Source organism: Sebastes fasciatus, chromosome 10, assembly GCF_043250625.1.
Source record: "Sebastes fasciatus isolate fSebFas1 chromosome 10, fSebFas1.pri, whole genome shotgun sequence".
Lineage (NCBI taxonomy): Eukaryota > Metazoa > Chordata > Actinopteri > Perciformes > Sebastidae > Sebastes > Sebastes fasciatus.
In genome coordinates this window covers 31,191,757-31,216,824 of record NC_133804.1, presented here as the reverse complement: position 1 = coordinate 31,216,824, position 25,068 = coordinate 31,191,757, and the positions used below count along the sequence as shown (strand labels likewise).

The 25,068-nt window shown below is 43.3% G+C and overlaps 2 protein-coding genes across 6 annotated transcripts in view; one reads left to right on the top strand and one right to left on the bottom strand.

Annotated features, from left to right (window-relative positions):
* The window catches only part of elf1 (E74-like ETS transcription factor 1), a 47,655-nt gene extending 24,157 nt beyond the window's left edge, over positions 1 to 23,498 (top strand). For 3 of the 5 annotated variants that reach the window (XM_074649348.1, XM_074649347.1, XM_074649346.1), the window contains 8 exons: positions 12,561 to 12,865; positions 16,397 to 16,571; positions 17,270 to 17,374; positions 17,494 to 17,652; positions 17,794 to 17,877; positions 18,557 to 18,749; positions 18,863 to 19,201; positions 20,678 to 23,498. In XM_074649348.1, coding sequence (XP_074505449.1) covers positions 12,794 to 12,865; positions 16,397 to 16,571; positions 17,270 to 17,374; positions 17,494 to 17,652; positions 17,794 to 17,877; positions 18,557 to 18,749; positions 18,863 to 19,201; positions 20,678 to 21,479 — 1,929 coding nt within the window. In that variant the 5' untranslated portion in view covers positions 12,561 to 12,793 and the 3' untranslated portion in view covers positions 21,480 to 23,498. Of the gene's footprint in view, positions 1 to 12,560; positions 12,866 to 13,335; positions 13,393 to 16,396; positions 16,572 to 17,269; positions 17,375 to 17,493; positions 17,653 to 17,793; positions 17,878 to 18,556; positions 18,750 to 18,862; positions 19,202 to 20,677 lie in introns of all 5 variants that reach the window. The other 2 variants (XM_074649345.1, XM_074649344.1) reach the window with 1 other exon arrangement.
* The window catches only part of pttg1 (PTTG1 regulator of sister chromatid separation, securin), a 324,950-nt gene that overhangs the window by 65,528 nt on the left and 234,354 nt on the right, over positions 1 to 25,068 (bottom strand). The gene's annotated exons all lie outside the window — the stretch shown is intronic.

Below are 25,068 nucleotides of genomic sequence, written 5' to 3'. Positions count from 1 at the left end.
TATATGAAAAGATTAATACCGCTCTTGAAGCTACGTTACCTTAGCTTAGCATAAAGACTAGGGCAGGGCTATGGCTCTGTCCAACGAGGACAACATCCACCTTCCAGCACCTTTTAAAGCTCACTGGTTAATATTTCACATCTTGTTTGTTTAATGCCGAATTCCAGAGCAGCGGCGAAAGCTGGCCTGCGGCGAGCTACAATGCAATGTCTATAAAAAGCTGCAGCGGCCGCTCCCAAGCTCAGCGAGCTGCAGCCATGTGATTCTGCGGCAAAGTGCGGTCAAACTAAAAGTTGGGAAAAGTTTAACTTTTAGCGGTGATGTGCAGCCAGAGAGTACACACAACCAATCAGTAAACATCTGTGACTCCTGTGACATGTCGACCTATGTTACAAAGAATTTCTTCACATTAAAACGCATCCCGGCCGCGGTAAAATGTAATTATTGCGGCCAACCCATGGATGTATTAAGAGAACTGGATACAGCGTTGTAGGCGGGCTCCCGGTCATTCCTGTGAGTGTCTCAGTGGTGCATGAAGCCAAAATGGCTCGACTGCCGAGTGATAAAGTACCCGGATCATCCGGCGATCTTCTGCATCCATTGGGCCCATAGAGCATGCGTAGTAGCGTTTCCTTTAACTCCGCCTCCCACCTCCTCTGGGTGTCATTCACATGAACGGAGGAAGGGAATGACTCTGGATTCAGCTATTAGTGCATTTTATCCACTGAGTTACAGACGTCTTTTTCCCAATGTAAGTCTATGGGAAAAAGTATTTTTGGACCCAATTGCATCACGTAACGGAAGTTGTACTACCACCGTTTGACCACTACAAACATTTGCGGTTTTACAGGATGGTTGAGGTTAAGATCTTGTTACCTTTGGACAGAGCCAGGCTAGCTGTTGACCCCTGTTTTCAGTCTTAATGCTAAGCTACACTAACTGGCTGCTTGCTCTAGCTACATATTTGCTGTCCAGATGTGAGAGTCGTATCGATTTTCTCATCTAAATCTTGGCAGAAAAGCAAATAAACTTAATCACAAAAATGTTGAACTACACCTTTAAGAAGAGCTTGAGACCCCAAAGCGGATGACGAGATGAAGAAAAATGAGATTATTTCATCTCTGTTGATCTCTAGGCGTAGTGCTGCATGCCTGTCTTTGGGTGGACACATCAGCCTGCTTGTGTCCAGACCTGTTTGGTATGCAGCCTCCTCTGCAACAGCCGGGTCCCCTGTTCCAAACCTTACCTCAGACTTGAGATTTCAGTGCTCCATCTGAAGACATACCTCGTGCTATGCTGCAAGGCCGGTGTGGAAAGTGTATTGGCAAAGTTTATATACCGCATATAAGCTCCAACTGGAAATTTCTCCCTTTGAGAAAATTAGCTGTTGTGGGAAGTTACATAATGTGACGGTGGCTGCAATCAGGAGTAAAACTGGCTCTGTGGTTTATAGTTAAATAAAGAAACAGTAATGTCATCCTTGTTTTTTATTCAAGCTTGGTTGAGAGGACACTGCTGCTGTTGCTGGTATGATGTCCTCTCGCTCCTGCTGCCGCCAGAATACCTGTGCTGTGACATGTTGGTATTGGTATGAACGTAAACACATCAGGGATGGGCGTGTGAAGATTAAGAAGCAGGTACATCATGCAGCACAGTAGCTTTTAGAAACACTTCAGGATTTGAATTGGTTTTAATGTTTAAGGAGAGTTTGTGTAAAATTGTATTATTTTTCTTCTTTTACATGGAGGTTATTCTACGCACTAGCCTCCTGAACACGTCTAAGGCCTGTGGGAGGCTTGCTTACTGGATAAAAAAGGGGAGAATTTAGCTTTTCCAGTCTAGTCATGCATCAAATTGCTCCCACATAGCAGCCAAAACAACAGCAGAGTTGGGATGAAGCATTTCAAAAATGTCTGCAAGAAAGGAATCAGCAGCAGGGCAGTGTGAGGCAACTGACACACACGCACAGACTTGCATGTTTTTTACCCTTACCTTTATACCTTTTGAGTTTTTTTTACTTGGAATCATGATTTTGAAATGACGTGATGGAGCTGAGACACATAGAGAGGCTGTAGAGAGCAATGCTAGCTGCTTCTAGGTTCATATTGTTTTCACATGTCTCCAGGATTTTTTCTGTCTTCTTGAGCCAGATACATTGGATGCTATGTGAGTTAATAAAAGAGTCATAATATAGTACACGAAGTGTCCATTCAAAAGCAGGTTGTAATAATGACCAAATATAAAAATAATTGAATGCAAAGAAACAACGGATGCTCAACATTTGTATAAGTTCTGCTCTCCACATGTATTTCACGTAGCAGCTCTGACTGCAGCCTGCATGGACCAAATGTGAGAATGAGTAAAGAATACTGATCCATAATATAGCAGACAAACCTGTAAACTCAATAAATAGCATTGTTTGACATAAAGATGCACCGGTACAACTTTTTCAGTCCCGATACCAATACCTGGGCTTTGGGTATCGGCCTACCGAGTACCGATCTGATATCGGTGTTTAATTAATAAGCTGTATGCCTCACCGTGTAGAAGTGACTGGGATCATTATTTATGTATAAGGAAACATCAGGCTTGACTTAAACATTGTTTTCTTAACTTTGTAAATCAAAATGTGACAAATAAATACATAGATATAAAGTTATTTATTATTAAAATAATGAATCATACACCAGCAACTTGACGAGTGTAAACCTTTTTTTGTGATCAACTTTTTATTGAGTTTGTCAAATGACGTTGTACACAAGGTACCATAGACGAGGATTCTTTCACATCCATAACAGCTTTTAACACAAACATATCAGCATTGCCTTGAAAGCTTAACAAAGCAAAATAAGACATAAACCCACAGACGACAAGAAAATAACTAAAAGGAAAAAAATATAATTAATTAATAAAAAAAAAAAAAACTTTTTAATGCAGCACAAAATTGGTCAAAACTTAAACAGGAATTAAAATTCCAGTATATAATATATAAACATAGAACTGAATTGAATAGATCAGCCCTATTGTCACCCGATCCAGCTATTTGAGTCGGTATGGGTGCATCCCTAGTTTGACATAGTGTTGTGTCTCTGTATGTTAAAATATGCATTTGTGCATCTTGTTTTGGTATTTTTAGAGAAAGTGTTGTTATTTTGGATATAGGGCAGTGGATAGGTTTGGTTTCTTATAGCCAGTTCCAGTCTAGATCCAGTCGTGGTTGGCAAAATACCAAGGTCTGCCACGCTCCTAACAACAACAAATCTCTTTTCAAACCTTTAATCTCGCCTTGTTGTTGTTTTATTACAAAAGAATAATATAGAAACCATTTAAATGACAGGCTTGTCATGTTTAGCCTGCCCTGGCTGTTCACTGGTTAAAATGTAAAACATCACTGGTGGTAGATTATAGATAGTAGATTATATCAGCCTTCAGACTTTAGTAATGGTAATCTTTCCCCACCGTTGATGCACCTTCTCTTCACTCCACATCTTACAAACAATATCCAGATGCTCTAATAACATCAGAATCAGAATCAGAATCAGAATGGTGTTTATTGCCAGGTGTAAGAGGTATACACTAGGAATTTTCTTTGGCATTTTTGGTGCGAGACAAACAGTCTCATGGACATGACAGCAGCAGGCACACGGCGCATCAAACTGTGATGTTTGAGGGTGCAGAAGTCTTTTCTAAAAAACCTTTGCTGCAATTTCCTGTCCTGTTTTCACAACTTCAATGCTTCTTCCTATGTGTGACATGTGGCCTGTTGCCACATAATAGAAATAGGCCGCTGGGGGTAGTTTCTGACAAAATGTGCTGCATCTGTTAAGTCAAAAACGTGCCTCCTCTCCGTTTTCGGTGTTTTGAATTCATCTTGTTAAGACAGCAGTAATATAGTCAAGATGGAAATTAATGACACATGCAGTTTTGTGTGATTCCCATGGCTTCTTGTCTGTTCATACATCAACTAGGAGCTGAAGTTAATTCAGCATATGGACGTTTTATACATTGTTAATGAATGGCTTGTACTTGTGCTTTAGGGCGGTTATTCTCAGTGGCTCATAAAAAGTTTGCGGGGTGTTCTAGTTGTACACCGTGTACTGATATACTCGCAATCTGACCTACAAGTGAGAACTGTGTGACAGGAACTTAGTTTGTTCTGAGAATTTCTGTAAAAGCGACTCATGGGGGCCTTGTGAGGGATGTACATAAGTATGTGTAGATGGGTGGGGGGTTAGTAACGCTGTCTGTGTTTGCACGCCTTGTGTCAGCATTGTGGGGAAGACAAGTCTGCAAATGGCAGGTGTGGCTTTGAGAGCCTCATTACATTGTCATTTAACAACCTGAGTGTTGCAGGCTTGAAAATGTGAACATCTAATGGTGTCTCATTTTAAAACAAGATTTTCAGCCTGCTCTTCTAATATATCGTATTTGTGGGTCTAAATCAAATCTGTGCTTTAAATACTTGCATGCAAAACATGTTTTCCAACTAAAAACCATAAAACGCCGTGTTAAGGTACCAGACTTTGAAAGAAAGCCGATGAATTTTCATCTTTTACGTCACTTGTGTGTCTTTTTTTCTTAAAAAAATGACTCAAACTGCTTAATCAATTATCAAAATAGTTGGTGATTAATTCAATAGTTGACAACTAATAGATTACTATATATATTTATCTTTTACGTCACTCTTGGAGATATATCATTCATGTAGGAAATGCTACCTACGCCACAAGCATCATACTGTATCTACCAGGGTAAGAGCTTGTTGTTTGAGAATCAGACAATTCTGTCTTATCTTCTTAAAAAAAATACTCAAACTGATTAATCCATTATTAAAATAGTTGGTGATTAATTCAATAGATTGCTCAATCAATTGTTGCAGCTCTACATGTATATATATATTTATCTTTTTACGTCACTCGTGGAGATAAAACCGTATTATTCATGTAGGAAATGCTACCTGTGTGTCATGAGTCTCATATCTACGAGGGTAATAGCATGTTGTTTGAGAAGGAAGGAGGGGGAGTTGAGAACTTTCCGCTCTTACACAGAGGAAGAAATTTTCTTCTGAGTGTGGTTTAACAGACAGGAAGCAGCAGAAACCCACTGCTCAGTGATGCTGTTCCTGTGAGTGCAAGATTCACAGGTCAGTTTGTGGGTGTTTTTTTTCTTCTAAAATATGTCACTGCTATTCCTGGCTGCCATTATTTCTGTTGTATGCCCTGAAACAAGAAAGACCAGTATGCTGTGTTATGATTAAGGGCCTGTTAGAAGAGTATATATGTACTGTATATATATATATATATATATTTAGGACAGAGAACATCCTGTAACATCTCAGCAGGAAACATGCCTCTTACATATTTGAATGAAAATTGACCAAAAAAGAAGTGGAATCTGGTCTTTGGAGACGTTTTGTCTCTGGGGACTGAGCTGTTCTCCAGACCATAATATCCTACTAAAGCTAATGTCTAATCTTTCAAAAATGTGATACCTAATAGTGTATTAGTTGACACAAACAACTGTTGTCACAGGAAGACACGGGCCTCGAGCCTGAGTGGAAAAGTACAAGGTTCGCAGGAGATGAGATTAAATTCCATTCTCCTTCTGAAAGCCCGGGCTGATGAGGTGACGTTTTTCTCTCAGTCTTCATTTGGCCCTGGCACAGAGCTGAGCCAAATGCCTCCTCCTTTAAGACCGACACAGTGAGCGCCGGCTCGGACGCGGCGCCCTCTCGTTTTCTGTTTTCTGACGCCCTGTGTTCTGCAGCTGCGTGCTATTATAGCCGGTGTCTGTGCCTCCCTCTGTGCCCCGTCTCTGCCATTTTACCGCCACACGCATGGTGTGGCCACAGGATTGCAGTGAAAGCACTCCTTTATGCAACATGGTGAGACATGCTGTATTGTGCAACACTGGGTGGTGATTCGAATGCACAGAAAATACTGTATACAAAAACAGTTTATATGGTGCTGACATAGTGATGTAGCAGTGGTGTCTGCCGTTGATGCAACTCCTTAATTGCTGTCTTCTTACAAGAAAATAGGGCTGGGGGAAAAAAACATACAGCATAGTATTGCAATATTGTGCGTGTATCGCTACAAAGACGTGTACAAGTATCGACCTTTTATTATATAATCTATTAACCTCTTAACATGGGCGCTATTCTGTCTTTCAGAGGTTGTAGCGGGCTCAGTTTTAAAGCTAGAGTGAAGATACTGGTGTCATATGAAACTACAAATACCTAAGAAATCGATTTGTACCCACCATGTCATGTTAGCTTGTCGGGAAGAACGCTTAATAACGCTCCAAACTTACGCTACATTTTGGTGAGGAAAAACTGGCATGGTCATTTTCAAAGGGGTTCCTTGACCTCTGACGTCAAGATATAAGATATGAATGAAAACTCTGAGATGAACAGAGTGAAACTGTATCTTATTAGATAAAACAGATGTTGACAAGCTGCATAATTTGTAGTTAAAAAAAGGTAATAAATCGCAATATGTTTAAAATCGCAATAAGATCATATTGTGGGCCCGCTTGTGATTTCCACTCCTACTAGAAACTAATTAAATTAGCACTTTTCCAACACTTCTCCTGCTATAATTCAATCAAGATTTTACCTTTTTTTGTTATCTTGAAATGTAGTATAACTGAGCCATGTTTTTACTTCACTTAGAGTTGTGTTTGAGCAGTTTTCCTTGGCGTTAAAGCTGCTGTTGTTTACGTACTGGTGTGTGTAGTTTAATGACATCTGTACCAAAAGGGAACTGCTGTCCAGAAATGATGACCAGGATCCTCTGATGCCTCATGTGTGCTATCACAGGGCTCCAGGAATGAGCTCGAGCCTCATATCACTGAGTCATTTCCTTTACAGGAACCCGGAGGATCCTGCAAAAACAGCATGTCTGTGCTGACAACCATTCAATAACATGGTAGTGGTAAGCCCACGCATTTTCTGCCATCTTGCACACCGGTGTTTTTCTGCACAGCTGAGTCGGGGAAAACTAAACCTTTGCGGGACCCATTGAAGGTTTTTCTGTTAGTACTGAAATGTGTCTCTCAGCGCTGAGTGATGAAGGGCTCTCTGCTTCTGTCAGTTTTGAAATCTTTGCAGGTGTTTTAGTGAGCACAGAGAGGATTTCAGTTTTTTACCTGCGTGGGAAAAAGATTTCAAATACCAGGAATGCCACCTGCTCTCTGACATCTTTAAGTCCCGTGAGCGCCGCTGAGCAGTCGTGTCACCTGAACACATCAGCATATTTGTAACCTGAGCTGAAAATGGGCTGATAAGTAAAGTTTGCCCTGGCCCTTTTTCTCGCATCTCACAATGTTTGCACTCACCACATGCAGAGTGAGTCATTGCATAGTCATTCAATTGGCTTAAATTACCTCCTTTCATGGTCAACAATGAGCTCAGCTGAGGAGACTAAAGCGGGGGAAGCAGGGCCTTCTGGGAATGCTCCATTTGTTCATGAATCCTGACTCTAATTGGTTGTTATTGCGACTGGCAGTCACCATGCTGTAGGGGTGGAGTAGGCCAGTGTTTGCTTCATACTCCTCCTCAGTCTGCTGCACACCAGGCCCCCATATATATATATATATATATATATATAACAGATAGTTGTAATCGCCGGAAGAGAGGAGATTGATAAGAAAAAATGATGTCACCGCGGTGACAGAGGAGGGTCATGATGGAGCCTTACTATATCAGCTATCCATATTAGTGATTATCTTTAGGGCTTCTGACATTTATTGACCTATCGTTTAATTGAGAAAATAGTAATTGGATTAAATAATAATGAAGAAAATCGTTAGTTGCTGTATTAAAGTCGACAGAATGTCAGTTATCACAAGTTTGCAGACCCCAAGGAGTTGACTACCAACTACTTATTTTTACTTAAATTTAAAAAGCTCAATAGGATTGAGTATATTGGTGCATATTCTGCACTTACAAGTATTTTCATAGCAACGATGGATCAAATCATAAAGTGTAATGTGAAAGGAGTCGAAACCACAGAGAAATATCAACTCTGCAGTTCTCCTCAGCTTTATGGAGCGTTTTTTTAGCATCTTACAGCTCATTGGAGTTGTTTCTATTCACTGCAGACTGCTGCTTTCAGCAAAAAAAAGCTCTAAAAACTAACTTACGTTACCTGCTCCGCACCAAACAGATGACAGACACAGTCAGCGACTAGTTTGTGAATATAGTGGAGCATTTAGCAGCTAAAGAGCCAGATATTTCCCCTAAGGTGTGTGGTGGAGACCAAAATGAGAGTGACTAAAAAACATAAATGAATGCCTATGTTGCACCATGTCTGCTGGATGTGTGTGACCTCATTCGCTATAATAACTTCATAAGGTGATAATTAGGTCTGGGTATCGTTTAAAAAATATGATACCATTACCTTTAAAGTGATCCCAGATACCAATAGAGTACTTCACTCCATACCCATCATGTGATAGCATTCAGTTGCGTAAAAATGCCACTACCACATTTGTTTCTATCAGATGCCACAGGCATTTAGTACAGCGATACTTTCGAACGTTTTGGTGGCATTTCGACACGCAGAACTGCCAACTAAGTCAAATACACTGTGCTCGACTTCACCACACCACAGACTGTATGGGTTGGAGCTGCTGCGGTAGTGGGCCAATCACATGTCGCGTTAAATCGGAGAACGCTTACGGTGATTGGTTGCGACAAAGCCCCTACAAATAGTCATCATTTGACTTGCAAGGTTTTGATACTACTTGATGCCGGGTTATTTTGGTCGACACTTTAAAAGTATAGAGTACCCAGCCCTAGTGATAATGCATCATAATTGTGTTTACAGCATCTTCAGCTGCTCCCAAATGGCCTAGTCATGCTGTTTCGAAACAATTTAGTGGTCATTAAGATAGTTGTCAATTAGGTTTTTAACAGTGGAAAGCAATAGGAATTACACAGAGAGAGGAATGACGTGCAACACATGTGTTTGGTTGGATCCAAACCCAGCCAGGACACCACTGTCACACATGTCATGTGGTAGATCTCTGGGTCACCAGGATGCCCCGCCTGGTAACCACACTAAAATACTCTCAAGTCTGTCAAAAGAAGGCCCCACCCATCATGAGTCACATGCAGTCTATTTGCTCTGTGGACTATTATGCATCGACTAACATCCCAGTAAAAAATCCCTCCCTTCTCCTCCTCTCCTCCTCTTCATGACGTAGTACGTTCACTTTACAACCCTGCCCCTGTGCCGGGACAAGGCAGCTGTTGTCATGTGCTCGGGGATAATGTGCAGGCTGCGTCTGACTAATGGCTGGCTCTCTCTCTTCTATCCCTGTCTGCTGTTAGCACGATGCCAACTGGGCCATTCAGATCAATGAAGAACTGACAGGAGGGATGCAGAAAATACGCACAACACCGACACAGTCTGATGCATTATAGTATGAATACATACACAGACACATGAAGTCAATTAGACACACAAATGGGAGAAAACATCGGAGGAGAATAGATTTGCAGTCTCGTTCCCGTCGTCTGATAACCCGTTAATGACTGGATGCTGATGATTTGTTCATCATTTACCCCTGGTTGTGCCTGCAGGCTCACAGGAGGACAATTTCACACTAACAGCTCCATAAATGTCCGTAAAACTAAACACAAACTGTGACAACAACAAAAGAGGATGCACGGTTACAGAGGACGCCCGGGGTTTTAGCTTCTCGGATGTGTGAGAAGGCAGCGAGGCCGGGCAGGGCGATTTCAGAGTGATCCCATATGATACAGATGGCTGCACTTCCACCTCATCCCACATGGAGTGTCTTCAAAGAGGGCATGTGAGGGCATCTGTTGCAAATGTATGTGCGTGTGTTAGTGTGTGGTCCATATGAAATTATAAATGGAGAGTCACTTAGCAGTAGGGCTGTGTATTGGCAAGAATCTGGCAATACAATACGTATACAGGTATTCAATATATTACGATACTGTAAGTAAGGTGATAACTGTCATAGTATAAAGACCACACCACCATATGCATAAAATCTGAGTAAAAAAGTTGACTTTTGCAATCAGAACAGTGGGATCCGATACTTTTGATGTCTTCGATATTTTCTTAACGTCCCTACTAAGCAGGCAGAAACGCGTCCACAAACGTTTCTCCCTTTGTTTTGTTTTTTTGCATGATTTATACATCTCCCTCCATTTGGAAGCCTCATGCAACACATCCCCTCTTTTTCTGCTCGAGTCTGGTAATGGCTCGTCAGACTCTCCCGGCGCAAACGTGCCAGGAAGACCGGGACACTGAAGAGCTCCAGACAGATGGCAGCAGCGTCCCGCTTTGGCAGAGGTGGGCATGGACGCTGCCCAGCAGAGACGGCAAGAGAGGGACTGACTGGAATGAAACACTAGCCTTCAAAAAGATTTAATTTCCCTGTCTCTCTCTCTCTCTTCTATCTCCCAAAGCGACGCTTTCCAGACCATTGCCACATGTTACTATTCTGTCTGGATGCTTTGCAGGAAGATAAACTAAAATCATCAAATGTGTTTTGGCCCCTGTGCTCCACACGCTGCACACGAGTTCAATGCTCCTCTATCACCTTCTCCCCCTCCACCCTTCAAAACTTCAAAACACAATTGGGCCTGGTATGCAACTCGGTCAGTCACACAGGCATTTCAAAGCAAATGAGCTCCACCCTGCAGCAGTGGAAAAAGCAGGGACGGTGTACTAAACACTGCCATCTCTTCTCTACTGCTGCCAGCTCTTTGGTCTCTGGGAGAGCGGAGGGTGGGGGGTTTGTGGCCCTGGGGGTGTCCATTTATTCTGCAGCCCCTCCCGTGCTTCGGCCCTGAAACTTGCCGTTGGGTATTGGGTTGTTGGGACACACCTCAACACACACACACACACACACACACACACACACACACACACACACACACACACTAGTAACGAGCAACATGACCAGCATCTCCCTCCCCCGCTGCCTGTGATCACAGTAACTCCCCGAGGGTCAGCACAGAGGGGCTTCCAGAGCATCACCAGACGAGTGATCTCTCTCGCCCATGTGTCTTTCTATGTGGAGGGAGGGTTTGCTCAGACCCCTCATGTGATCATAATATATCATCCCCCTGAGTCTTATGATCAAGAGGGGGGTGTCTTCACTTCAGCTATGAAAAGAGAGGCGTTCGTGATGAAATCAGGACCCGAGATCCTCCTGACTATATGTGTTGTTGTGCTTATTTTAGAGTTATTTTTCAAGCAAAAATGCCAAACGTTTGATGGTTTCAGGTTCTCAAACGTGAGAATTAGCCGCGTTTCTTGATCTTAAGTTATAGTAAATTGAATATTTTTGGGGTCTGGATTGTTTTTCGGAAAAAACAAGCTATTTGAAGATGTCACCTTGTGCTCTGGGATATTGTGATCATCGTTTTTCATCGGGCTGCCCCCTCTTAGACGATTAGTCGACTATTCTGTCGTTTTCTTCTCAGTCGTCTAAGATTTCTTTAGTCGATTAGTTGTTTTTTTATGCTTTTTCATGCTGAATGACTTATTTCCAATGAACTTATGAGCACATCTCTGGTAAACACAAGATCTCAAGCAGTACTTTTGTGTGAATCTTTGTGGATAAAACTCCAGATCTGTCGATTAAATCAACTAATTAATCGACAAAATCGAGTGTTTGTCGACTAAGGATTTCTTTGGTTTAGGACAGCCCTGGTTATTCATTGCTTTCTGATGTTTTATAGATCAAACGCTTATTCAATTAATCAAGAAAATAATAGACAAATCAATTGATAGTTTGTTTCAGCTGTAGCTTATCACTTTAGCAATATCCATAGTAGCTTCAACTTTTAAGCCTCAGAGCCTGACATTAATGGATGAATGAGGTCGACCTTTTTAATATTTTGGTGTTGTTGAATTAATAATCAACTATTTTAATAATTTATTAGTCGATTTGAGTCATTTTTTTGAAGAGAAAGCTTCTTAAATGTGAATATTTATGACAGTAAACTGACTATCTTTGAGTTGTGGACAAAACAAGACATTTGAGGATGCCATCTTGGGCTTTGGGAAACACTGATCAACATTTTTCACCATTTTCTGACATTTTATAGACCAAACAACTAATCAATTAATCGATAATGAAAAATAATCGTTAGTTGTAGCCCCTAATTAAAATGGGTAAAACTATGACCAGCATTAATTCAGTGTTAAACCTGTTGCAAAATATTTTTTGGGCGAGCACAGACGACTTTTTTTGCTCGGTCTTGACTCGCTGTGTGAGTTTATTAGAGGGTATGTCAGGCGGGGAGGCAGGAATCAAACAGTGATCTGATTTCTCTGCTGAGACTTGTGGCTTTCAGAACTAGACATAGCCCAGATACGCATGTGTCCTGTGTAGGTCTGTTATTAGTTGAATGGCGAGTTTTTGAGGCCTCAAAAGTGCTCTGGGTTTATATCGCCTCTCGCACAAGCACTGTTGCGCTACTGCTCCTCCCTGCCTCTCAGTGAAATTAAACTGATCTAATATGTCTCCTGACCTTAGCCCCTATCTCTTTCTCTCTCTCTCTCTGCCAGGTGTAGATGCTCCAGGCGCAGCGGGACCCAGCCTCCGTGTCAGAGAGGGACGAGGCTGCTCCTACCTGGGCCACATCACTCCTCTGAAACCCGGCTCGTGGTGTCTCTCTCGCCCAGATTAGAGAACAGGAGGACGACGACGACAGGGGAGCCATTTTGTGAGGTGACGCTGAGTCTCAGGAGCCAGGAGTAGTCAGGATATTTTGGGCAGCTCCCTGCCCTCTGAACTCAACATGACGACTGCAGTGCAGCCCAGTGAACTGGTGTTTGAATTTGCCAGCAACGGGATGGACGAAATCAACCAGGTATGTATCGCACCGGAGAAACCACATTTAAAAGTTTTTTTTTAATCCAATTGTTTGTTGCTTTTCTGCATCACCGGGCTCGTAGACTATATTTTTCTATTTGGATCATCCATCTTTTCCAACCAGATCTTGTTGATAAATGTAAGATTTTATTTCATAGCAGGGCAAACCAAACTTGTGTAAACATCACGGTCACTGTGGGATTAGCTGTGGCTCAGAGCCTGTGATCTTTTTAACTGTGACAACATGTTGGGGAGCGAGGATGGAGCAGAGAGGAGGTCTTGGGAAAGAGGAGGCTGGGAGCACAGAAACGGAAAGATTGAAAAACCTGCACTGAGGTTAGGGTGCGTGGGAGGGAAAAAGGGTGGGGCCCGGCCATGAATGTGTTTGTGGCACAAAGGTTGCTGTGTGTGTGTGTGTGTGTGTGTGTGCAAACTATGTGAACCTGTGTCTTTTCATTGCCCGGTCAGGTTTGCAGTTATCTCATCCCCACAACCGCGTCTGAATCCTGTGGAGCAGGATTGATTGTAAGTGTGGATGTATCTGTGTTTACTGGTATCTGTGTGTATCTAGAGTGACAAGTTGTCACTGGATCCCTGAATAGCACCAGTTCAGGCCTAACCTGATGGACCAGTTGCAAGGCTGTTGGAAGGGATGGGATAATTCTACTCAAAGGTCTTGCATTGTTCCTGCGCTACAGTTTTGTTCCTTTGCTGCACCCACTCAGCCTGTTATGTAAGCACTGTGCCCCTATTTACCACGTCCTGGAAATACCCCCCTAAAAAAGGAACAACATGCTACTGCAGTGGCCGTTTTCAGTCTGCTGGCTGTAAAGATTTATTTTGGCCACAATAAAGCAGAGTGAAATCATAATTCTGTAATGATTAGCCATGCCATATTGGTTTTAAAGTCAATAAGTAGCTCTCTAAGGTGTATTATGTAATAGGGTGATACTTAGCTTTGTGATTTGACTTTTAATTTGAGATGAAAATAAACGTTTCTACATTTTCAAGCTACAGAAACAACAACATGATATCATTTCACATGCTATGTGGCGGGCGCGCTCTCAAATAACGTGCTAATGAGGATATAGAAAGTGTACAGACAGTTGGACTCATTGTGGCCGTGCAGGTAAAGCAGAAGAGAGCGGGGGTGCGGAGGGAACAGCTTGCACAGATGCTGTTGCTTTCAAAGGCAGAATGGGGAACTCAGAAATGCAAATGGACCCGATTCTTATCGCTCCCATACTAGAACCACTATTCACGTCAACAAAGAGGAAGAAGCAGTTCAAACTTATATGGTGTTCGATGTTATTTGTGTTCCACCCACGTTGAGCGCCGGCTCTCCTGAACGCCCCACCTTATTATCGCTATTTTAAACCTTTAGTGATTATCTCTCACATTGCAACATGCTTTTTCAAATCAACACTTGGTTTACCTGACAAAAATAAAACGGATTTGATGGTGTTCCCAGCAAACAACATCCAAACAACAGCAGCAGCTTCATGCTCTGTCAGCAAACTGTGTGGGACTTTTCTGCGTTTGACAGGAGGAGGAGGAGGAGGAGGAGGAGGAGGGGTGGGGAGCTGCTGCTGTTTCAGGAGCTCAGCAGACCAATAGTCAAAATGCCTTTGTGTCTACACACATGCTTGACTCTCACTCAAGGACAGCAAACATCATTTAAGCCTAGACGAGGAGATGTGGTAGCCTCACCGTCTAGCTATCTGATAATATGTCTAGCATAGATTAATGGAAACATTCAGCGTATGTCAGCGAGACATCGACTGTAGTCAAAGCAACATTTTTATTAGCCCCTTGAGGTTTTTGCTGCGGAGATGTCTTATAGCTGTTTGTTGTTATGACAGACGCCATCTTGCGCCAGACTCACAGTCACCTACATCATGTACAGTGGATCGGATTACTAAAAAACAATCCTTGGGTGGTGTACTCTCGGTCCTGCTGCCCGGGAGGCCCAACCTTTTTAAACACGGCGTACAAATAATGAGGTGATCTGTTAGTTTCCTGGTTAAAGTGTAGCCGAAATGGACTCCTCTTCCCACCCCCACGGCTCAAAGCCCAGACACCTGGTATGCCCCAGAGGTCCACACCAACAATGGACACTTGTGTAAAGAGACAGATAAGCCTTTATTCATGTTCCTCCTGCTGCACCTTCTCTCTACCCTGTTACGCCTTTAATTAGGTCACGGCTGTAGAAAGGGTCTTCTTAATTGATCCGGATAAAATCACCACATAGTACACACATGATTTGATTTTGTATTAACTACTTTATATGTGAGAGCTTTGTGATCCATCTCAGTCGTTGATGCAGCTTGTTGTTTGTAGGGCAGCGTTGTAAGTTACACCCTGATACAGGCGTGATATCAAGAAGGTGTTTGTCCGGTTATGCATACATTCATCTTTTGTTTGCACTCATATTTGACCTAAATCTTACTAATCGTTTAACTCCAGAGAACATGTTCAAAGGATGCACTTCTCTTATCCACGGTGGGCTGACAACAGTTCTGCTAAGATGAACATTGTATGAAAATGTGATCTGTTTCAGTGGTCTAGACACTAATACACTTAAAAGCCAAAGAAGTTCCATTAGCTTCTTGGCACTGACATGATAAAAAGAAAGGTACTTTTTTGAAGTGTAGTCTGCTGCCATCTGCTGGCGGTGAGTTGTTTCACATCAAAGCACCTGAGGTGATATTTATTATGGCATAGAAATCAGGTCTTTGAATGTTTTTTATATTCTTTGAAATAAATAAATGAACAGCTGTCACTTGAGACTACTAGAGCCAGAAAAACACATCAAACTAAAAGTTTTAGAGGACCACATGATGGACTTATTCAGAGCAGGACTGAATTATTCCCCTCGTCCCTCCTCATTGACATGAACCCGGTGAGCACTCTTGACCCAGTCTGTGTTTGAGGAGCTCTCGAGTATGTTGGGCCTCTCCGTTGCTTCAATGCTTTTGGCCCGAGCTCCAGTAATCCCCCCACCCCCCCCGTCCCCCGGCTCCTTCCTGCATCAGGTCTGAGCCATGCCTGAAATGAGACGGCGAGGTTTGAATTCCCAAAGCACGTTTAGGACATGATGAAGGGGGTGCTCGCCCGCAACTCACGATTGATCCATTAACATTCAATTGGGTTTATATAATTTCTGAGCATAAGATTAACTCCTCAGGAGAAGTAGGCCAAATCAAACAGCTGGTTCCTGTCTTCTTCAGCGGGTCCCCGCAGACCGCTGCAACACCACAGAAATGAGCTCTCCTCCTCCGTGCTACGTGCCGCCACATTAGCTGAAATTGAGTATGAATCTACGATATTTTACTAGGCAATAAAGATAAGGGACCAAATCTGGTTATGGCATTAATCTGATGTCATCTGGGGTTTTATAATGCATTTGTGATGTGTAGTGGAGGAATTAATGGTGTTTTTATTGCATATACGTGCAAAGACCGTCAGTCCCCCTGCGATGGCTGCTGTGTTACTCATACCTCTCTCTGTATCCTCTCTCTCTGTCCAGCTGGACGACCCGTCAGTATTCCCAGCGGTGATCGTTGAGCAGGTGCCGGCAGCCGATCTGCTGCAGGTCTACTCCGGCCTGGAGTCCGACGAGGTGACCAACGGCATCATGGTGGACTCCTCTCTCCACGTCGTGGAGGAGCCTTCCATCCTGGTGGGAGGGGTCGACCTCTCAGGTGAAGATGTTTTACTATCATTTAAAGGGAGCTGTGCTCAGTTAGGTGCACATACAACACACTAGTGTTCAAGTCCAGATCACAACAGTTAGTAAACATGTGGAAGACCACGTACAGCAGGAAAAATCTCAATCTAAGCCAGGCCTATGGGCGAAGTGCCAATGGCCAAGGGGCCGGACATTAACATTTCATATGTCTGATCTGCAAAGCTACGAATTTAAATGTGAAAACAACACACCTTTTTCACATCTTAGTAGCTTATTGTTTTAATTAACAATGTTGCATTTAACATCTTTTTTATTCAGTTTGACTCTCCTAAATTCCCTCTGCTTAAACTTTTTAACAAATAAGTATTCCTATGCTTATCAAGACATAATAATACTGATAAAATGATGATCTTCTAATAATCAAACAATGTAAACACCAACTTTGTGTTATGTAAGCAGGTTATTTAAATAAAAACACAATATTGCTTTTAACAGTCCATAACAGTGTGAGTGGTAACATTGATGAACAGGAATAAACTCTCTTATGTTATTGTTTCATATTTATAAATGATCAAAGGGCCGACAGTCCTTGCTATGCTAGCCTTCCAGCTGTATCAGACAAAAAGACTCAGACATACGAGTACCCAAATACACAAAGTAGTTCCCCACGAGGATTTCATATTGATGGATTTGTTGTCGTCTTGTGGACAGAAACAACCGTCTCTGGCCCAGAGGACAGCATGGAGACGAACGAAGCCGCAGCAGCTCTTCTTAACATGGAGTCTCCAAACAACATCTTAGACGAGAAGCGTATGAGTAAGTTATTTTGCATATTCAACTTTGATCCGACATTCATCACATTGTGAAGATACAGTATGTTCTTTCTGGTCTATTCATGGTTTGTCTGTGTTTCTGTACCTCTTGTTTATGTATAGTTCACAGCTACGGCACTCTGCTGGAGTCAGACTTGACATACGCCCCTCTGAGGCCTGACCAGATGGGTAATGACCTTGACATGTCCCTAGACGAGGACACTTCATCCATGGATGAGATCCCCCAAAAGTGCCCCTTAAAACCTCAGAAAAAAACCAAAGGTAACAGCGCAGTAGTCTTCCTTCTCCTTGTTAGAACACAGGAATTATCTCTTGCACTGAAAATGCAGTCTTGTAGGTAATTGGATGATTTCACTGTGACCTCTCACCTTGTAACACACAACCCCTCAATTTGAATCATAGTGCGGAAGCCGCGGGCGGTGCGTCCCTGCTCCCCTATCACCACCCCTAACCTGCCACTCAGGAAGAAGAGCAAAGAGGGCAAAGGTAAGCCTCACTAACTCGTCCGCTTCTCCGTAATGAGCCAATAAAAATCAAGGTCTCCCCTCCTCTTGTGTACGCTCTGTTTCCTCCTGTGGTGTGTGCAAACAGCAGTCCTCAACCCCTGCAGTTCGACTGGGTGGAATCTGGGCGAGTTAATGGATGAGGGGGTCTCAGAGTGCTGTGTTTCGCAGGGAAACAGAAGTGATTGCAGGCTGGAGGGCACATTGATGCTCTACCAATAGAAGCAGACTGGCGCTGCTCGATATGAACCCTCGCTGCACCGTACAGTGTGACACACAAAGAGGAGGGGGGGCTGGGGACGGCAGGTTCAGCTGCACACATATACATCACCCTGTCACGGTGTCTGGGATTCAAGTGACTACTGGGAGCGTTGCTGTTTTTAACCACTTCTGGCCAGAGCATCTCGCAAATTAGACTAATCTACTCCCGGGCTTGGTATAATTAATTCCCTTCCAAGGCACAAATGCACACGTACACGACAATGCTTATTAGAAAAGAGCAGTTTCTCCTGCAACCCTTCAGCTGCCATATAACATTTTTAAGACTCTAAATGACTAAATGCATTATAGATGTGTATGGCACAGCTCTAAGGCCCCACCATGATGAATGTCTGATGTGCTTGGATGTTAAAAACATGATTTAATTTAGTTCCAATTTGCAGGCAACACGATCTACCTGTGGGAATTCCTTCTGGCTTTACTGCAGGATAAGAACACCTGTCCCAAATACATCAAGTGGACGCAGCGAGAAAAAGGCATCTTTAAGCTGGTGGACTCCAAGGCTGTTTCAAAGCTGTGGGGCAAACACAAGAACAAGCCTGACATGAACTACGAGACCATGGGAAGAGCTCTCAGGTAGGGGGAACATACTCTAAAGCTTCGTCAGCACGCACATTAGCTCCCGTTTAGCTCTGCAGACACGACGCCACAGCGATGATAAACATCTCCTTATCTACTTCCTCTTCTAGGTACTACTATCAGAGAGGCATCCTGGCCAAAGTGGAGGGGCAGCGGCTGGTCTACCAGTTTAAGGAGATGCCGACCGATCTGGTGGTGATCGAGGATGAAGACGTGGCCTCCGACGCCAACGTCTGCTACGGGAGTCAGAGATCTACCAACGGGCGGTCTGTGGTCCGGGGAGGGCCCAAAGGGCACGGGAGGGCTCACGGTCAACACCACGTCTCAGTGAAGCACATGAAGAAGGAGCCTCATGACGAGTATCTGTACCAGGAATCTAACGGCGAGCTCCTTCAGTCTGTCCATATGCTGCAGGCCAACCACGGGTCTATCCAAGATCAAGCTATGAGGTAGGAGAACGTCACACTGACAACAAGACTCAAGGAAGTCAAGACATAGTTCCAGCACATAACTCGTATATAAGTTGTAGATCTGTAATGTTATACAGATTAAACACACAATATATAACGTTACATGAAGACCACCGTAGTCCTCCGACACACTTGTGAAACTGTGGTACCGCCAGCAGCCGTCTCACTTCCGTTGCTCCTAAAGTCGTGTCATTATGGTAAGGATGGCGTCTGAGCGAGGTGAACAGCGTTACCACAGTTTTTGCACTCGGCGGCTCACGTTACCGCAGTCTTATTACACAGATTTGTCGAATACTTGATTCTGATTGGTCAATCACGTTGTTCTGCGGTCTGTTATTTCTTTATTAGCAGACCGTTGCTATGCATAACAGACCGTTGCTATGGACGCAGTTCTGATGTCGGACTCTGGCGGACCAATTTTGTGTCAAATTATTGATTTCTTAAGTAAATAGCCGTGTTATAAGCTTCTCCCTGTCAGGATTTATTTCACGACAATGACCGGCTCGCTGTACATTATCTCTTACTTTAAAAGGGAAAGCAAGAAAGCAAATAAGCATATTTCCCAAAACGTCAAACTCCTGTAGGGAGCTGCTTAATAAATGTCCTTCTGTAAAGAAAATATCATATCAGTCAGATCTTTTTAAACAAATGTCAAATATCAACATCAGTCTGGACCTCAAAAATGGAGCATCAGGCAGGATCTATTAAAACCCTGGTAGAGATGCTTTGGTAGCAGAACGTCTTTTCAGAGGAGCGCTGGAAATTCACAAATTTGAAAACCCCCTGACACACTCAGAATTACTTGAATATGACGCTCATACACAAACATCATAACAAATACACAAAAGAATTGCACTTGAAATTCACATCATATGACTGACTCAACCCGCGTCGACCTTTTATTAATAATGGCTGCAGCTTGAAAAGGAATTCAATTCTATCTTGAAACCTTGTCAGCTTTTCAGAAATTGAGATAAAGTGTTTGCTTGAACCTTTGATACAGAGGGGCGGACACAGTAACAGCAAAACACGTCTAATACAATCCAATCTAATCCAGTAGCGCTGCAGTACATACTAACTTTGCAAAGCTTCTAATGTTCATTTGTTGTCGATGTCAGAGAGGCGTTGACCCGACTCTTTTGGTATTCTTTGTTTTTATACCGCCTGTATAAACAATGTATTATCACTCATCTGGCTTCTAAAGCTGTTAAACATTGTCTGCAGTTAGGAATCAAGGAGAATAATGACTCCTGCAGTACGGCTGACAACGCCGTTTGTTATATTAATAAGGGCATTAGTTCTGCTGTTTAGGATCATAGCTGTGCGCTGGGTAACTTTCTCAACAGGGTTCCATTAAAAAATAATCCTTGTCTATATTTGCAAAGATACAAACTGAATATTCAATTACAACAGAGAAGATGAAGAGAGCATATTCAGTTCATGTTGTCTTTGCAGGGCCATCACCGCTCCGGCATCAGTTCCTATGGTCCTGACGTCTCCCGGCTCTCTGCAGTCTGTTCCCCTCACCACCGTCCTGGCCAACGGGGACTCCTGCCACTCATCACCCCCGCGGGTCATCCTCCACACCATGCCCTCCGCCACGGCATGCGGTAAAGACGTGCTCACCATCCAGACGGCCTCTCTCGCCGGCGGAGCCAACAACCTGCACGACGGCCTCCCTCAGCACCTCCTGGTCACCAGTCTGGGCTCCTCCACCACCACTTCCTGTTGCACTTCCCCTTCAGGAGTCATTAGCTCCACCGCTTCCAACCTCAACGGCCTCCCCCGCCTTGTCACCATTAACACGACCTGCGGGCAGACCATGGTGGCGCAGCAGCCCGGCACCGTAATTGCCACCGTGCTCAAATCCAGCGACCTCCCGGGGCTGCATGTCAAAGAGGAGATGCTGGACCCCAGCTACTTCCATTCGATGGTGAACGGTGATCCGTCACTGGCGGCACACACGTTTGACAAAGAAGAGATTGAGGTTGGGGAGGCGGCGCTGCAGTATAGGACTGTGATCATTGATACCAGTCAAAGCCAGTGCTACGAGGCGGTCAGTGAAACTTTAATTAATGGACATTTCTCCCAGAGCAGCAGCCCCGGCGAGGGCCTGACCCCCGTGGAGGAGCTGGAAGTGCGTGGGGAGATGTCTCTGCAGCCCGAGCAGGGAATCAAATGCCTGCAGGAGCTGCCGCTGTCTGTCCAGCTGCCTGCAAACTTTATCCAGATAAAAACAGAGCCTGCGGAGGCTTAGGGCTGTAGGACATGAGCTGAACCAAAAAACAACAATTGAATCCAATTTGACCACAGTTTTCGTACCACAGTGATCTGATCACGGATCACAGCGAGGGATCTTACAGCACGTCGCTCTTAAAGGTTGCTCAGTTCAGCCTCAGGATTTATTGTTTACTCACAGATTTTGTGACCATGTGCCTAATTTTAAGAAAATCAAGGGAGTGTTTAGTTTTCTAAGAAGTCACTTTTCAGACATTAACCCCAACACATACATACATAAACACACACATATAAACACCCTCCCCCTCTAGGAGAACAGCCATTGGATAAACCAGGGATCCCTGTCTACCAAATGTGCCAGTTAGTCATTTATTTCTTACCTTACATCTCATCGGACTTGTATATTTAAAGACGCAACAAACCAAAACCGGGGACTGAATGCCAAACGGTGCAATGAAATCAGACGTCTGAGAACGTGCAGAGGACGTGTGTGTTTTTATTAAATAAACTAGTTTGGATGCTGTGTCACGGTGTCCAATCCAGTGGAGGAAAAAAGAAAAAAACACACATCTCAGAGTTTAATTGAAGAGTGCCTTACAGGAAGTTCAAACAGCTCAAGACTCTTTCGTGGAAACGTCTGTGGGGAATAGATGAAAAAACGGACTAAACGGCTTCTCAGACTTTTAAGAACTTGTTACTCATTTATTTTCATATAAACAAAAAAAAAAAAAGGTATGCATTCGCTCTCTATTACTCCTTGCCTTAAAAAAAAACACTGTTTTACTATGGAAATGGGCATTTTCTGTCCAGCCAAGGACAGTCCAACATCAAAACTGTTTGTGCGGCGCTGCAGACTGGAGGCACAGCGAGATAGCGAAGGCACAAAAAGGAGAGAAAGAAAACGCAGGATAAAAGAGATTCATGGTTTAAATCCTGTTTATATGAAATGGAATATATATGGATCTATATATATATAAATATAAATACATATAATATACAATTGAGATTCAATTTTAAGGCCATAGTGAATTTATTTATTTTGTGAATTTCTAAATTCTGTATAAAAAAAAGGCACATTTTGTCTTCTATTTACATGTGTAAACATGAGGGAACATACAAAGAATATGAACGTTAATACCAGGAAGCTTATTTGGTATTTTTTTTAAAACATTTTTTTTTTTTCATTTGTATAGCATTCCATATAATCTGCTTTCTTGAGTTTTGCTTCATTATATTCTCTTATTGTAGATATCCTCTGTTGTGTACTGAATGTGCTTCGGTTTCTTCTTTTCAGCAGACATACCTCTTAACCTTTTTCAACAGTTAAGCTGTAGGGGACTATGCATTAAAAATAATAATAATGTATCAATCAGTATGTCTTTGAAATGATGTTTCTTTAGTTATTCGGTACAAAGACGTACCAGTGCTGTCTCCTCTCTCCCCTCTTCCTCTTGCTCTCCTGCTCTCGGGTCAGTCCAGTCTGTGCCTTTCTTTATTTGCTGTCCCACTTTGTTAAGGACCTCTCAGGCCAGCCGTGATCCAATTGGCCCCCTCGGTCCTGCAGGGGATGAAGCCGTATTGATCCTGAGTGGCATCACAGTTAAATTGGTTGTATTTTCCACCCAGACTGTAGCGGCAGAGTGAGGACGTTCAGACACACTGACCTCCATCCGCACAGGACAGGAGTTAAACGCTGCTTTACAACCCCACATCAGCCAAAAGGACTCTGGCTCTGCAAAGACACTCTGAATGTATACTTCTTGTTCATGCAAATTTGTCGACAATCAATAATTACACTGGGTTACATTTGCATAGTCTTTGAGTGGGGATTTGCTGCTTTTTTTAATTATTTTTTGGCGTTGTATATATATATCTGCCTTTTCCCTGAAGCACTATTGCCTGTGAGATGTTGAGGTATGTCCACTGCTCATGTTTTTGTTGCTTCTATTGTCTTTGGGGTTGTCATTTGCCTCAGTTATGCTGAATATAGAGTAGATTTTTAAGAAAATGTACTAATTAAAAACAAAAATCTTCGTCACTGAATATCCTCTTTATTTGTTGCAGAGAGAAAAGTGGTTCTGAGGCACACAGATAAAATGTCACACAACAAAAAAACTAAATTAAACTTGGAAACAAATCGCTCGCAAGGGGTTACTCGCTAACGTCAATTAATTTCCTCTGTCGAGATAATGAAAACGAAGCATTTCTGCCTCAAAGTCGTATTGTTGGGCTGCTGCATGCAGCTTTGAGGGACATTCGACCACATGGCATTTGAAGAGGAAGGAAAAAAAAGGCGACTGTAGGGAACTGGATTGGAGCCATTAGCAGGCCAGAGACTGATTGGACTGTACTTAAGAGCACTGCTTCTCCAGTTGCTGTGGGTGGATGAATACATTAGCATGTGACGTGCCCAGAACTGAAGACAGCCGAGTCTGTCACCACAGCTTGCGGAGTGAAGTGTGTGTGTGTGTGGCTGGTGAGGGGAAGGGGTTACACTGACTTGGATTGATTCTGCTGGAGCATGTGTTGTGTTGATGTGTGTGTTGGATCGACTGCATGTGTGTGTGTGTGTGTGTGTGTGTGTGTGTGTGTTCAGGGTCGTGGAGGAGGGGTTGGTGTTGAGGAAGCTGTCTGGCAGCAGGGCTTGCCTACTGTGCCGAGCTCTGTCTACACCCACATGCACAGCTGTCTTGCCATAGGGTTAACAAACACACACACACACACACACACACACACACACACACACACACACACACACACACACACACACACACACAAACACACACACACACACATAGACAGAAAAACACAAAGGTTCAGTCACAGCCACCACTACAACCTTCTTCACTGAGCCTTTTTGCAGGTGGGGAATCTAGTTTGAAATGAGCCTGAAATCAGCAACTCCACCACATCGATCGGCTGCCATATGGTAAGCGTAGGTTGTTATGGATTACTAAAATAATGAATGAGTACATCTGCGCTGCTATTCCTTTGGTTAGTGAGTCAGAGACCCCTGAAGATGGAGCGAGAGCCGGGTCCTGGGAGACGAGGACTATTTCTGTGTCGCCTGCAGCCACTGACACAACGCGAGTGTTTACTGCTGTGCCATGCTGCCTCTCACAGTGGGAGCGGTTGAAGGATGACGGCTGACATTATTGTGCCTCCAGCCTGTGGCAGGAACAGTACAGGGAGAGCTTATTTAACCATCAGGTCACCAGACTGGCTGCAGCGTTACAGAGAGAAAAAGGACTTGATGACTGCAGTCTCGTGGCCATTTGCAGCCGAACGCAGTCCGTTAACTTGTCAACCTGCAGCCAAGGTTATATTTAAATAGACCACTTGTAAAATCTGAGGGTTTTCTCAGAGAAGTATTTAAGGACAGCAGGTGCATGGTTTTAAAATGTAAAAATGTGACCAAACAAAAGGCTGGTTTGATATTGCAGCAGTACACCTCTCTCTCCACTAGATGGCACTGGTAATACATGAGCTGAGCCAGTCTGGGATGGAGAGGAGCTCTTCCTTCAGGTTACTAATCTAAATACAGACACTGCTCATACATTGGTTTTTTGCTCTCCTCCGCCCCAGAATAGCAACTCATTGATCTAAAT